The sequence below is a fragment of the Anthonomus grandis genome, chromosome 16 (genome assembly GCF_022605725.1).
Source record: "Anthonomus grandis grandis chromosome 16, icAntGran1.3, whole genome shotgun sequence".
Lineage (NCBI taxonomy): Eukaryota > Metazoa > Arthropoda > Insecta > Coleoptera > Curculionidae > Anthonomus > Anthonomus grandis.
The window spans coordinates 14,251,170-14,267,415 of NC_065561.1; the positions used below are offsets into that span (position 1 = coordinate 14,251,170).

Below are 16,246 nucleotides of genomic sequence, written 5' to 3' on the forward strand. Positions count from 1 at the left end.
AGGTTCCAATCCATTAAGACAAAGAGTAAAGTTGTGTACATTTTCAAACAAAAACGAATATGCAGAGTATCAGTATATTTCAGAAGTTGTTGCTCGAATTATGATGACTTTTTTTAATGAAGTCTTTAATTCCTTAATTAAAAATTAACTTTCCTACCGCAGTCTTTTAATATAATTTAGCAAATTTACTAAAATAGGATGTAAACTTGTAACAAAAAAAAATATCATCTAATTTATTTATATCAAAGAGCATGCTTTATTAACATTATAAAAAAGTAGATTATCAAAATAAATCTTACTGAAAATACCATAATAATCTAAAATACTAACAATATTATGCAAAAAAAGGATACATACAAGAATAGATAATAAAAAATACTCGGTAATACCATTAAAGTATATAGCAATACAACTAAAAAATTAGATGAAAACTGCCTAAATAAATTTTAATATAAAATAAAGCAATACAAAAATACTATAAAATAGAACTCTAAACTAATAAAGTAATCACATAAGTATATTATAATCTTAATATCACATTTTGTTATGGTCACCCTGTATAAGATCCTTAGGTAACTCTAGACATTTCTTTTCCTCGTCGTCGGCCAGTTCCCTGTCAATATCCACGGTTAAATTCCTCAAACTCCTCACCGACAGCCTTAACGATTTTCTCAATTTTTCCGAACTAAATGGTTCCGTAGTTCTGGTAAGCAATCTTGGTCCGGCGATGGTCATGAAGGCAGCTGCAGTAGGGGCAGTTAGCATTATGGACAGGACACATACCATAAGGACCTTTTCTGAGTATATTTTATCGTCTGAGGAATTATCGGATACTAGGCCTAGGAGAACTGGACCTAAAGCAGCCTGAAACAGAAGTTGGTGATATAATATTTAACAAAAATTTAGATGATGGACTTTAACAAAAGTAATTTTAAGCAGAAAATCATCGGGGTAGTATTCATGTAATCGCGTTCAGAATCATTAAAGGGTGCTGCGTGCACACAGCAAGAGCTGTCAATCTTGATAAAACGGAGCTTATACTTTTCAAAAAGAAGGTTGCAAAGGGTGTAAAATGATGTACCAGCAACTAAAGCAAGAGGTCAAGTACTTGGGATCTATTTTGACAGCAAGTACACGTGGAACAAGCACGTTAACAAGGCAGTCAACCAAAGAACGAATAAGCCAAAAAACTGCTGTCAGCACCAATAAAAGAGTATTTTTTGATTAAATAATAAAGTTGAGTGTTTTTGTCAAGTGTTATGACAGTAAAAACTTGTACAGTTTGTGCTGCACCATGAAATAAGAGCGATTCAAGGCGATTTTTTCACAAGTAAATATCGATACCACCATATCGAGGGAGAACCGTCATTATAAACGTAGATTAATAAAAACTAATTAAGAAATCAATAATAACTTAATTTAAATAAAAATATTTTTTATTATATGGTAGGTATCTTTACTCTAATGAAGTACGGTAAAAAAATGCATAAAAAGTTCACAAACGGTAATATTGTTTTTAAATTTAAAGCATAATCGATTTTTAATAAATATTTATCATGTATAAATATTTTTGACGACGTCACTGGTAAAGATTTCTTGTGTCGATGGAATCCATAATGCTATCGCGCGGCGTTGCGATGTTGTTGCCTTTTTCTCAAATCTACGTAATCTGCATCCATTTCACTTTGAATATTGACTTCTTCTATTAAAGAAAATGCTTTATATTTTAATAAAGAGGCCCATTAGTATTATTTTGTGCTTATCAAAATGAACTGTTGCATGCAGACTTGAATTTTTGACAGAAGAATTAATTTATCTTCAGGTAGCGAATGATATTTTAAAAACATAATTCATATAGTCACCATATAAATAAGAATGGTTTAACTGGAGTGAAGTAACTTAATTACTTGTTTCAATTTGACAAAGAACGGAATGATGATGAACAATAAACAGGACTAACGTTGACTCAATTATAATATTGTGCTGTCTCGTCAATTCGTTGATTCTACTGTTACAACGTAAATCAACGTCGGTAAGTTTCAAACATTTAACTTTGACTCAAATATACATTGCTGCCTTGATAATGATATCTCTTTCTTTTGATGAAGGTAAGCTGTGTTCAGCAGTCCTGACAGATACGACAAAGGCTTTAGATTACCTAAATATTGACTGCCTACTGAGAATTAAACTAAGATGGTGTGAGAGGGATGGTTACACATATTTTTTAATGATGGATAAAGAGACCGTGAAAATTCTAGGGAATAATTGTGAAAATCTTAGAGTGGAAAGATATGAGGAGAGTTTTTTCTGGAGATTGGTCCACTCTTTATTTTCTTTGTATTAAATTTTGAGAGAAAATTGGGAACTCTAAATATAATATTTAAGCAGAAGTCCACACTGGGCCAAGAGAATACTTGATGTCAGCTATTGAGCCAGCTTTATCTAGCCAAATATTTAATAAAAAAATAAGCCTTCAAGAAGATTTGGTTTTTGATAAGCAAGGAAATTAATTATTAAAATATTAGTAAGATCAATACTTAGATACTCAGTTAAACAATATATCAGGAAAAATACAAATATTGCAGTAGAAGAATTGCTATCGGACAGGGTGATTTGTCATACCTGTGGTATTAAACAAACTAGATAGTGTACCTAAAAAATTGATAGGACAGACAGATAAATTCTTATTTAATTCCAAACCATCCAACTGAAAAAATATTCAAATTATTAAATACATACCTGTACTGTTGCCTTAGCCATAAGTGATACAGCACAAAAAACTTTTTCTTTCAAATTTAAGCTACATCCAATACCGAGAACTACAGTACCCACAATGCGAATGACTGAAGAAGCCACTAAAATACCCAAGCCTAAAATATGTTTCAAATTAATAGTTCATTTAAAAATAACTCTAATCGGTTATATCTTACCAAGAAGCACCACATTCCCATCGAGCTCATTTAACCGTATTTGAGCGCCAGTTATTGAAAATAAAATCGGTTCAAAGAACATCCATAGAATTTCGAAACTTTCTGACGCTGGATTCTCCTCCACGTCCCATCCTTGTTTTGTCCACACAACCAGGGCAGTAAACGCACCAGCTACACAAGCGAGAGGTCCAGCTCCTCCGTATCCTATATATTCGCTGCCAAATACTGCTACAGTGCAGCCAACTAGCAAAAGGGATACACGCAATATTGACTAAAAGGTAAAACTATAGTAAAATGGTTATATTTGTTAATTTATATTATAAAACTAACCACATAGGGATCTTTTCTCTCTGGGGCGTAATGACAAATCATTCCCCAAAATATGCCAAAAGCGATCCCCCCAATAATCGAAACGGGCGCTTGTATAATTATTGAAGTAAGTGATGCCTGAGAATTCATGGTACTCTCGATTATTCCAAATATAGCTACAGATACAGCATCGTCTATCCCCGCTATGGCAATAATCAGCGTTGGTATGCCTTTACCGATACCATATCCTTTAGTTCTGAGTCTAAAAAATATATCCTACATTAATCATTCCGATTTGACATATTAAAATTCTCACCTTAGTATACATACTACAGTAACAGCTGGTGAGACAGCTGCTATAACAGAGCCCAAAGCGAAACTGTAGAGCCATGGAAGGTTGAGCAAATAATAACCCATTACGCATACGATGGCAGCTTCAATGAACCATGGACCCAGACCCAACTTTATTACCGACCATTTAACACGCTTAAAGGCCACCGGGTCCAGGTCTAATCCTGCCCTTATTAATATTAGCACTAAGGCCATTCGTCTAAAATCAAAATGTTATAATATTATAAAATAAAATGGAAGGAAAGTGTCACAAGTTTAGGACTTCAAGTAAAACTGATTTCATTTTAGAAGAGTTGCGGCGTTTATTTAGACTATCTTCAGGGTTGGAAATGACACGTTACACTTTACAATTAAATAAATAAATAAATTAAAACATTAAATAAAAAACACTATAAAACAAGCAGTCTTATTTTCTTATATTTACATCAAATTTTAAAGATTATAGTTTACAACAAAAAAAAGGAGAAAGCATATATATTTTTAATTAATCCCGAATATGTATTTTTTGTATGTGATAAAATAAGCAAACTTTATTTGGCGTTTTTTGCAGGACATTTTTGCGCAGTACATCTACGTTATAATTTTTTTTTATAACGTAGATGTACAGGTAATACTTCATAATGTTTGCTTCTTTTATAGTGTCTAAATAAAGGCATAAAATTAGTTGAAGTCCTAAACCTGCGACACTTTCTTTCCATTTCACACTAGGGACGTTAAACTTTATTAATTACAAACTAAGCAACATAGAGTTATACCTTAAATGCTTAGTGATTGGAGAGAAAGTCTCATCTATGTCCACAACGTTTAGATTTTGTAGAATGAGACCAGTGAAGAGCATTCCGATAAGCCCTGGTAGAGAGGTGAGACTGACCAGCCATCCGCCAAATTTCGATATTAGAATCAAAATTAGGAGTTGGAACAATATTCCACTTGGAGGGGCTGCTATCTCACCTAGTAGATTTTAAAAAAAATTAGTTCAACAGTTTATTTTTGCAGCCACATAGAATATATACTACGTATTATTATATAAAAGAATGGTGGCGAGTTTCCAGGTGTTGCGGAACTAATGATCAAATTTTATTCAATAAGTAGAATGTATCTTGGTCAAGTATCAAGAAAAAAAACGAACACAATAAATTTAGATCAAATTTTGCTGACTTGCTAATTAATTAACATGGATAAACTCGTATGTTAACCTAGGTCATTATTCAAACCTCATAAGCTCAATGATTACAAAGAGCTTATAAATAGTTATATTGTAATACAGAATACTCTTCTTCAAAACTAAGAGAGGTTGAAAGTTAAAAAAAAAAAACAACGCCAGCTAACGTTTAAGAAAACGCACTTTTGGGGTTTGGGGATTATCAGAATACTTAACATATTTGTAAATACTTTATAACAAGTCTTCTTCTTCTTCAAGTACCATCTTCTCTTAGAAGGTAAGCATCATAGTTATCCTCACTTTTGATACTACAGTTGTAAACAACTCAACGGAACTACAGTTTTCTCAGTATCTTTTCTTGCATAATATTCTGCAACAATACATATTTCTCTCCCCTCATTACGTGGCCTGGATATTATAGCTTCCTTATCCTAACTGTGTTCATTATTTTCTTTCCAATTCCCATTCTTTGCAGTACCTCATTATTAGTTCCAGCATGTCCAGCGCAACTTATTCTTAAGGTTCTATACGATTACATCTCAAATCTTTCAGTTCATCACTTATATTCTTCTTTAACGTCCAGGATTCTATCCAGTATTCTGACTTGAAGTTGTAAGTTTTCTACTGCATAACACATGCATCTGTTAAATATAGTTCTGGCTTATCCAATTGTTGATTTAATTTCCTCAATGTACTCATTACTTTCGTTGACCGTTGTTAATAAGTATTTGTGTTTACAGATTTTCTTTACTAGTTCTCTGTGGATCCATAGCTTTGCCTGTTGCTGAACTAATTTTATAATGGTCATAAATTAAGTCTTTTTGATATTTAAGGTAAGTTCGCTCTTCTTGCTGCTAGTCACTACTTGATCAATCAAGTTCTGTAAATCTTCTATTATTGTGGAAATAAGAATGGTGTCATCTGCATACCGGATACTATTAATTTACTCCCTTGTTGTTTTCTCCAGTGCTCTCTGAATGATTTTATCTGAATAGAGATTAAATGATAGCGACGATAGTACCCATCCTTGTTTTACACCATGTACTACTGAGAATTCATTATCCATTTTGATTTTGGCTGTCTGATTGTATTTTAAATTATTTATTATTTTTATATCTTTCACATCTCATACATCATCAAAATACATCGGTTGATTTGTGCCCATGCATCTTTAAGTTCACACATAAAAACCAAACAAGGCTTTTTGTTCCCACTGAATTTCTGAAGCCAAATTGGGATTCGCTAATATCTTGTTCTAATTTCCTAAACATTTCTCTGGTGTATTCTCTTTAAGAATATTTTGAAAGTGATTCTTCCTTAGACTAATAGTTTAATAGTTGTTGCATTCTTTTGCATGATGATGTGTTAAATAGTTCGATGATATGCCTATTTGATCTTCTGGAATTAGTTTAATCATTTCTGCTGGAATTTTGTCGGGTCTTGGAGATTTGATAGATTTTGCAATTTTTACCTCTTCTTTTGTTATTGTTACTCTCTTTTTGTGTACTCTTCCTTTATTTCTTGCTCTCTATCATCGTCAAATAGAATTTTATTTTATTTTTTATTTTTTTTTTAATTTCAAATCAAATTCTTAGGGCTTACAAAGAAATAATTCACTTGTCACAGTCGAACAATTTTTATTTTATAGCTGAATCTCTAGCTAATTTTAAAATTGCTGCACGCATATTATGGAAAGACTGTATAGTACCAACACCAGTAGGAAAAAACCATGAAAACATAAAAGACATCTTAGTAAAAAATTAACCGTTTTTGTCAAGTCTCTCTAAACTAATTAATAGATATTATATATATTAATTAATAATATTTTGGCAGTCTGGAAATAACCAGATAGTAAGTGCAAATCTCCAGATAGTAAATGGAAATTTCCACAAACTGCATGAATCCACTGGGGAATCAGTTATTATAAGTAGACGAGAATGAGGAATCTTTGATTACCCTAAACCCGCTTTCAATAACCACTGACCACTAAACTATATATAGATATTACGTAAATTAAAAAATCACTTAACATCACAATAATTGGTAGATAACATATTATTAAGTTTCAATAAGAAAATATAAATAAAAAAAAAATCTTAATTACCTACAATGGTGTAAAAAATACACCATGAAACCACCCCGATAATAATCAGGGCGAATAGTCGGGCCATCGATCGATAATCTGGACAAAATGGGTGTGGGCAGAGGTAAGACCAATACTGCGGCTCCCATGAAGCCGGTGTTGACTCTTTTGAGCGACATTTTAGGCAAAATGCATACCACCACGATCTAAAAAACATATTTTTAATTTGAAAGTCATCTATTATCAATATCATGCATTTAAAACCAGTTCCAGTGTCAATTTAAAAATTTACCACTCTATACGAAAATATGCAAAAATACGTCAAACTGAAATCGTGTTACATTGCTACAAATGTTTCATTTAGAAAATATAAAGTTTAGGGTAAAAGACTAGTTTCATTCCGTAATCAGTTCAATAATAGCCATTCTCACCCTTGTGTGGAAATTATTACTTGTATCGCCATCTAAAGGACAGGTTTTAAAGCATGTATTGAGTAAGGTCACTAAATGTAAAAAGTAAACTATTCAGTGTCCAGTTTTTACGATTGCGCCATTCACACTCAGATGCAAAAAACAACGCAACGCAGAAAATTTTTGTTAGTTTTAAAGTATTATATATTTTTGTTTCTTTTTTGCCCTATTGTGATGACTTTCTTAGCAGATTTTGTATAAAATTATATACGTTTGAATTGGTCACTCAGTTTTTTATTAAAATTTAGTATTTGACTTATTATACGGGGTTAATCAAAGGGTGATTTCTTCACCATAACTTTGAAACACCTTGTGGAATAGTTTCGTTAGCGAATTTTCATAAAACCTTGCTTATCTGTTACAACCATGTTTTTTGGTTGATGTTAAATATGCCTGGGTTCATTTTTAAGAGCAAAATAAATTTTCCACCCACAATTCACTACTTTTTCAATTATCATTATCTTTTGGTGTTATTTTGTAATACGACGAAGTGATTTCGTGCGATAACAATAATGTTATCGTAATGTTATAGCAACGCTTCAGTAGCACGGTATTTGGAATTAAAAAAACGTTAAAAGGCAACGATCTGTTACTGGTTTTAATAAACAATGATAACAAAAACACAAAAAATGATATTTCATCAAAAAACATCATAGCTGAAACTTAACCTAAGTATAAAAATTAGAAAAACAAGCGCAATTCATTTATTGAAGTTGGTGCGACTTGACCTCCAATCCTCTGGCATGTCCCAAACATATTTTATATGGTAAAAATCTGGTGATCAAGCTGGCCAGTTCATTTTGTTTGATTCCAACTTCTTTTAGGTTATTTGTAACGCAATAACCTATTGCAGAATGTGGCCGCGCATTATCTTGCATTAGTGTTAATTCATTGCCGATATATAATATATGTATTGAGAAAGGGGTACTATATTATTTGCTAATATCTCCTCAATATAGAGATGCGCAGCCAACGAACCGTAATTAAACAACACCAATTCATTCTTAATTGTACCACATTCCAATGTAAATGATATCTGGAAAATAGCAGTCTAGCCATTCTGTGACGTAGTAGGAATTCGGTCCCAGTGACTGGTCTGCAACTTTGCAAACCAAACTCATGTAATCTTTGATGGACTCTTAATACACTTACATTGTTGCATGGAACCTCTTGAAGCAACTTCTTGTTTGCAACGCTGTTAAATGACTATCCTGCAAAGCGTTGACTCTGATATATCGATCGTCTAAAGCGGTCTCTTGCCACCTTACGCCTATTTCTACTAGTTTGTCTATAAAAAGTCTCACTATTCTTTTGATCGTAGAGCGATTTTGCCCATCTTTACCAAGAGCAACGACTTTCGCACAACCTTCGACACTAAGAACCATGACCAATCGTAAGTTAAAAAAGAGTGTCAATATTAGATTATGAAAACGGTCACCTCGTCGTATTACAAAATAATAGAAAAAAAATTATGATACTTTAAAAAGTAGTGAATTCTGGGTAGAAAATTCATTTCGCTCTTAAAAAGAACCAAAAAATAAAATGCTCAGGAGATATAGTTATAACCGAAAAACCAGGTTTGATGAAAACTCGCTAACGAAGTTATTCCACAGGCTGTTTCAAAGTTAGGGGAAAGAAATCACCCTCTGAATAACCCCATATATTAAGTCAAATATAACCAAATTTTTTAGAAAAGTGGGTATACCAATTAAAACTCAGATAAATATATACAGTCTGCTAAAAAGAACATTAAATTAGGGCTAAAAATAGAAAAAAAAATGCTTTAAATTTGAAGATAATTTTCTCTGTTGCGTTTTTTTTATCAGCATCTGAGTATACCAGTCAAATTTAAAAACATAAATTATGGTATCCAGATTTGCAAAGGTAAATAACCTATGGCACAAGTGACATACCGCACGCCATCTCTGGAGACGCGTGGAAGATCAGCGAATTTTTCGGAATCATGGTCAGCCGAGTATATAAGGAGCCGTGTCGCCGCTAGAAGTCGAGTTGACAGTTCAGTGCAGTGAAGTTAGGAATATTGACGCGATATTTAAATCGGATTTCTAAAAATTTTATTATAGATTTCGAATAGTTGCATTCATTGACTCAGTGCTTAAGAATACGAATGTGAGATTGTATAGCGCTTCATGATGAATTGAATGCACGTGTTTTAAACATATTTTATATGTTTGCATTCATATATTCATTTTAGACTCCCGCACAAATTTTTATTAAGATCCCTTGAGAGTTTTAGAAGTTAAAATTTTAATTTCGCAACCGTCATAGGCTGGGTTCTCTTTTTTTTGGTTGCTTAGTATTACTAGCTTTACACAGATTCTTATTAGACTTCTGTCAAAAGGAATCGAGGTTTACGTCATGGAGGCAGTTTTTAATTGTTTCACGTTATCACTAAACGGGGGAGACCTTAGTACCCTTTCATGTTTATATTTAAATTGTGTTAAAAAGCGAGAAACACATATCATTAACAACACAAACGTTAAAATAAGTTAGAGTCATCCTACTGTCAACTTCACTTCAGAATCAGCGTCAAACCTTACTGTCAAAAGGACAGTGGCGACAGATCTGTCTAACAAACGTTGGCCATTGAAAGTGGTGGAACAAACTACAGTTCAACAATAAAATTGAGTTTGGGTGTGGGTGTAGGAAGAAATATAAGAACAAAAAAAATAAAATACCTTGTATGTCAATTGCACAGCATTCACGTATGTGAATAATTGAAAAATGATGGCGTGGCAATTGCAGTTAACCAAATAGTGAACTCTAGAGAGTCTGAAATGTCTAATCAACGAAAGCACATCGAAAAAGTTGCATTACCGATTTATCAATCAAGGCCAACAAATTGAAAAATTAACAGGATCCAATCAGATATAACTACAGATACAGAATTTTAAATTTTCAGAGCAGATAAGCACAAGAAAAAGAAAAAGATGCAGAAACTGGTCAGCTTAGTAAAAGGATCACATGCAGCAATGTCTCAAAAAATAGAAATATTGCTATTTGAAAAACGCCGGTATATGTATGCAAGATCATAATAATATAGGTACAATAAAATAATGGCATTATAACATTTGGGAACTTTAACTATTCACAGTGTGTCGAAACTAGCATTAACAACACAACTTCAGTAACGTATAGTATTAAAAGCGTTGAATATAAGGATCTTAGAGTAATCATTTTTTTCATTCACCTATTATTTGACCTACATGTTGGGTCAATAGTATTTAGACTCGCTTCAGGATTTTATCGTGAGAAGTCATTTCAGGATCCAATTTTTCTTCAAATTTTGTATACCATGCTCATTAGATGCATTTATTGTTTACTTGTGTTGTTTGAAGTTAAAATACAGCGCGCAGTATTTTAAATATATTAGGATAGACAGTATTTTAAATATAGTAGGATAAAGAGAATCCATAACAATTTTATTCATTCTAACTATACTTGGGTTACTGAACAGATGGAGAGGTCACGTGATCGTTCTGCGCCGGAGGTGTGACCTAGAGCCTCGATAGGGTTCATGACTTGGGGTTTTATTTAATTTTATTAGTCGAGCGGCTTTAGATCGTTTTGGTTGAATTTTCTGCTATTCAAATATTTGAATCTTCGCAATATTGAAAAGTTGAGATTGTGTTAATTTTTTTGTTAACAAATAATGGCTGACGCGCCACGTACACCCCCATTGTCAACCCCCAAGAAAAGAGTACGAAAACATTTGACCATTGCTGAAAAGGAAGTGATTATGAACATATATAAAACATGTGATAACGAGCATCCAGCATACAACAAAGTGCAAAAAGTCCAGTTTACAGCAGTATTTGTAGTATTTGTTCCTTTTTTAAATAAGGAACAAATATATACTTATATTCAATCTATAAATTTAAATCTCATAGGCCTACCAGCGCAGCCCCTAACTTGTTATTCCTTCTTTCATTTTAAAACACATATTTAAAAAAAGATAAAAGCTACTTAAGTAATTCTCAAAACCAGATTATGATCATAAAATTATATTTTATAATGGTCGGGTTCATCAGAAAAAAGCGCTCCCTGAGCGCTCGATTGTTGCTCAGGTATGACTTGCTCACTATTATACGCAAAACTTCCAGCGCTCAGGTAGCGCTCGATTCTGATGAACCTGGCCAATTACACCCTAAATGTTTGACCTGGCACGATTACTTAAAAGTATTACCTATCCCTTTTCGGTAAACCCCAATATATTAACATAACTTTGCATAAAATAATTTAAAATAAGTAGGCATAATTCTCCTCGTCTAAATCTGCCAAGGTTGCATCGATGGGCGGGCCTATATTTCGCGCACATCATTTATTCCATCTGTTCGGTAATCCGACTATATAATCTTTACAAATTTATTCACTTTAAAGGGCTTTAAGTGACTTTACTAGGCAATTCAACTTTCTTCCTAATTTGTCTTTAAAATTATACTTGGATAATTTTTTTCTATTTCTATTAAATTAAATTAATTGAACTTTTTTAAATTAAAAATAATAGTAATAAAAAAATTAAACGTATTTCTTACCTAGGATTGTCATCTCCGTTGTCAGAAAATCTCGTTTTGGATTTTCGTGAAGTATTAGATATCTGGGACAGACTTCTTGTGAGCCTGTTAACATTGGCTTTGCTCTTTGAATCAATTTCTGGTTCTAAAAAAAATTAAATAAATAAAGTAAATAATACCCAATAATAGGAATAATTATCAACATAATGAACTAAATTTAAGAGCCCCAATTGTTTCGTGTAGAGAATTTATAAAAAAAATACCAATGTGTGTCATAACCAATGAAAATACTGAAAAAAAAACTTCTTAAGAAAGAGCAGAAGCAACCATTTTAATACCTCTACATCCATGTTTTGTTTTATGCCAAAAAATTACTATGCGTAATTGCCTAATGCGTACAACTTCCTATTACGCTTAATATCGATAATTATTATCACCATGTGATATCAGAAAATAAAATTGTGTTTTAAAAAACTTTTCCATTGGTCTACCCCTCGAAAAATAAAATTAAAATCCATTACGAGGAACTAATTTGAATCAATAATCAATGAGCAACCGGAGCGCGAGTTGTGACAATTAACATGTGAACAATACTTTAAGTGTTAAAAGGAGAGTACATATTATTAATAATCGATAAGGCATGTGCTTTTAAATTGATTACAAAATTTTAGAATAAACAAAATGTTTTTATTTGTACATTTAATGCGCCTTGGATTTCATCAGATTGAACAGATAAAAATTAACAATGAGATTTGTTTAACTTTATATTATATGAAAGTAAGGCCACTAAATCTAAGTTGTCCACACATTTTCTCTGTTTTTATTCTGGGAGATACTTAAAACCTTCAATTTTAGCAACTGACACATCCTGTATCGATGTCTCCTTTTATATCATCAGAATCAGATTATCATATAAAAGATGATGATTTTCTGGACCAGTTTAAGCCCTGAGCGCTTCAGCAGCTTCAACTCTGAAAGGTGGTGAAATTTCAGAGGTAAGTACTTAAGATTTGTAAAGCCCTAGTTACTAAAATAACAGTTTAGCAAATAGCAGAATTAACCCAACGCGATCAAATGAAGGACATATTTGTCTTTTGGCCCTCAAATCATCTGCACAAAGTAATTAATAAAAATACTAAATAGCAGTGGTCGCACACTGATCCCTTGAGGTAAATCTGAAGAGGGTTAGAATTAAAAAAAAAAATTAAAATTAAACTATATAAGCTAGTTTTTGAAAAATAGTTAAACAGTGCTCAGATATTTTACTCTCTAATACAATGATGATCCAGAGGCTTCGAAATCCTTTTAATTCTAAATTTCCATAAGGCATGTTTAATTAATAATAATAATAATAATAATAAACGTCTTTTTATTAGGCTCGGCGAAGGGCAGCCATGGCTGTTTGCTTAACCGAGCATACAAAAATCAAATATTACATAATTACAATATTGCATAAAATATCGGCAAACATCTAACTAAATACATTAAATTCTAAATAATAACAGTCAAATGTATAATTCAGCATTAATTAAAAACTACTATGTTACAATATTAATTTTAAGGGAAAAACAGGTGAAAAAATACTTATAAAGATACCTACTACTTATACGCGAGAAAAATAATAATGCTTCTTAAACAGTTTAGAAGTTTTATTCTTATTTATATTTACCCAGCAAGAAGCCCTTTAGTCGAGTTTTAAAACCCGATGAACTGAGATTTTCAAATTTGTTACATATTAAAGTGTTATAGCACTTGGAAGCCAAAAATGAAAATTGAATTTGATTTGAAAACGAACAAGTGCTAAAAGGGGTTGGAGTTGTTCATACATATGTGCATTTATTGTTATCGTAAGATGTCCCAAAGTAGCCAAAATTATAGGGTAAATAAAGAGTAGAAAGGAATTTAATAACTAATGAACTCTTAAATGGTATCATTAAAATCATAAATCAAACTAGTAACATGGATCAAAGAAAACAAAGTAATACTAAAAAACCGTCTTTCAGAATACTTTCCTTTAAAGAAGCTAACTAAAATCGGTATTTCCATCTATATGAAATTATTGGTGTATCTCAGTTAGGTAACTCTGACGAATGAAGAAACCACATGAAAAATAGGATGGCAGAAATGAATCGTATAAAGGAGGTAAATGGGAGAAGGTTGAGTAATTAGAGGTTGGATAAAATAGGAAAAATGAAAAAAGGACAACTATACATAATTACCGAAATTCCACAACAAAACTCATATTGTGATCAAATCTCATATTGTTATCTGTTGTTGTGGAATATCAAGTAGTTAGGGTCAAAGAAAGCAATCGCTTAGGAAAAACTCGAAATGACCTTAAAAATCGAGGCAGCTGGAGATTAGAGGATATATCTTAACTCTACTTAAAAAAGCCGAGGAAATAAAAAATATTCAAAATTTCAATTTAACGTATCGAGAAACTGCCATCTGGATAAGACTCAAAATGGTCCTCAAACACTTTATATCTCTATAAATATCTCAGGTTCTATGAGACTTTTTAAAATCAAAGACTAAAATATTGGATGAATTAATGGACCAAAGTTAATGTTTAGGTCAGATCGCTGATTTTACCCAAGTATACAATTTTATTCTGTCTTGTATAACATTTTTTACCCAAGATTTTTTAAAAATATTGATTGCTGCTAAATTAATATTATAGTCAGTCAAGTACGACCCAATACAAAGTAAAACAGACAAAAACAATAGACATGGTGGACAGACCAACTTAGGAAATAAAGAGCGAACCTAAGACAATTGCGATCAGCTTTATGAAGAACACATGGGGGGAACACCACATAAGAAATCAATAGATAGACGAAAGCCAATTAAGTAATTACCAAGAGACTGCAAGGACACCTAGAATATAACAGCACACTAACCAACAGACAATTGAGCCGCTCAGAGGAAAAGTGGTATATGTCAGTATTTTTTAATTTTTGAATTATACCATTCATTATGTTTCTACTGATCTAATATATTCAGTCGAAAACTGGTATAAGTCAAAATTTTAACTTAGCTAAGATAAGAGCTTCCTAACGTTATTCCTCTCAACATAATGGATTCGTTCGCTGGAATAGTGGTATAAGTCAAGGTACCACGCTGTTCCGATGTCGCGCCAGGTCCTATTAAACTCGCTTTTTCTTGTTTAGTCAGGTTTTTTTAGTGTTATGGTACGTAGTGTGTAGATCAGTTACTGTAGCTAAGAAAAAAGATATGATAGAACTTCTTCAGTGGATTCCTCCGATTCAGCATCAGTTCTTCCTGGACTTACTGTCAAAAGAAGCTGCTGTTGACAGTGGTTCATTATCTGATTCTGATGAAGACTAATTTGTTTAATAACTTGTTCTTTCTCTCCTTAGTGTAAGATAAGTAGTAGTAATGTTTTGCTCTTCAAGCTCTATATTTTTTGAACACTTTTATTAGTAATAGATATCATAATAAACATACTACAGCTATTATTTTTCTTTGGTTCATCAGTTTTGTGAAATTTGTTTAACTTTTACGAGGAAAAGTGATATAACTCTCCAAGTTATACCACTTTTCCGCTATATTTTTGAAAAAAACTTACTGGAAGAATGACATTGGGCGGCAAAAATGTAATTAATGGGCGCAATCAGTAAAAATGTTTACCATATGAAATTTTAGTCCAGGGTTATTATAAATATGTACAAAAAAGTAAAGAATATGTTACTGTGATTTTTTAATTCATCCAGATGCAAAATATCAATTTTCTAAATTTCCACTTTAAGGGAGTTAGACCACTTTTCCGCTGAACGGCTGAATTATGATTTTATGATAAAGTGAAGATCTAAAGTAAAGGGTGCTCGCAAGGTTTAAGCCTTGGGCCAACGATGTGGTATCTAGTCATGCAGAGTTGGTTCAGGGAGCTAGACTAACCGGAAAACAAATACAGAACGAACAAACTAAGAACAGAAACATACACGAAACATATACAGACACACTAGCATATGTAGCAAGCGTATGTAATTATATACTAAAAATATAAGCGTATAAAATTATTTATTGTAAAGCAAATGCGATGCAAAAAATATATGTAAACTTGACCTGTTGTGAATAAAAGACAGAAACGATATTTATCTCCTGGGAAAAAACATAAGATAACCCACAGCACCTACAGAAGACAAGCCATTATACTCGAAGATGAAGAGACAATAAAGTACTTGGGACTTATAATTAGTAGAAAACTAAATTTTTATAAATAGCATGAGACTTACAGAAGAGATTAGAATATAGATTGGTTGTATGGATCCGAAATCTGGGGCCATAAAGCCAACGACTATAACGGGGATCCCTCCGACTTTGATCGAAGCAAAAGAGAGACATGGCTCTTATAGTTTAAAGAAGCTACACAAAATACTCAAATT

General features: G+C 32.3%; 1 protein-coding gene across 1 annotated transcript in view; it reads right to left on the bottom strand.

Moving 5' to 3' along the window:
- Nucleotides 1–232: 232 nt before the first annotated feature.
- LOC126745484 (sodium/hydrogen exchanger 9B1-like) overlaps nucleotides 233–16,246 on the bottom strand; it is a 54,956-nt gene continuing 38,942 nt past the window's right edge. The window contains exons 3-10 of the mRNA XM_050453346.1: nucleotides 11,862–11,985; nucleotides 6,857–7,041; nucleotides 4,346–4,541; nucleotides 3,556–3,789; nucleotides 3,261–3,501; nucleotides 2,931–3,201; nucleotides 2,740–2,870; nucleotides 233–864 (exon numbers count right to left, since the gene is read on the bottom strand). Of these exons, the coding sequence (XP_050309303.1) occupies nucleotides 535–864; nucleotides 2,740–2,870; nucleotides 2,931–3,201; nucleotides 3,261–3,501; nucleotides 3,556–3,789; nucleotides 4,346–4,541; nucleotides 6,857–7,041; nucleotides 11,862–11,985 (1,712 nt within the window). The 3' untranslated portion in view covers nucleotides 233–534. The remainder of the gene's footprint in view (nucleotides 865–2,739; nucleotides 2,871–2,930; nucleotides 3,202–3,260; nucleotides 3,502–3,555; nucleotides 3,790–4,345; nucleotides 4,542–6,856; nucleotides 7,042–11,861; nucleotides 11,986–16,246) is intronic.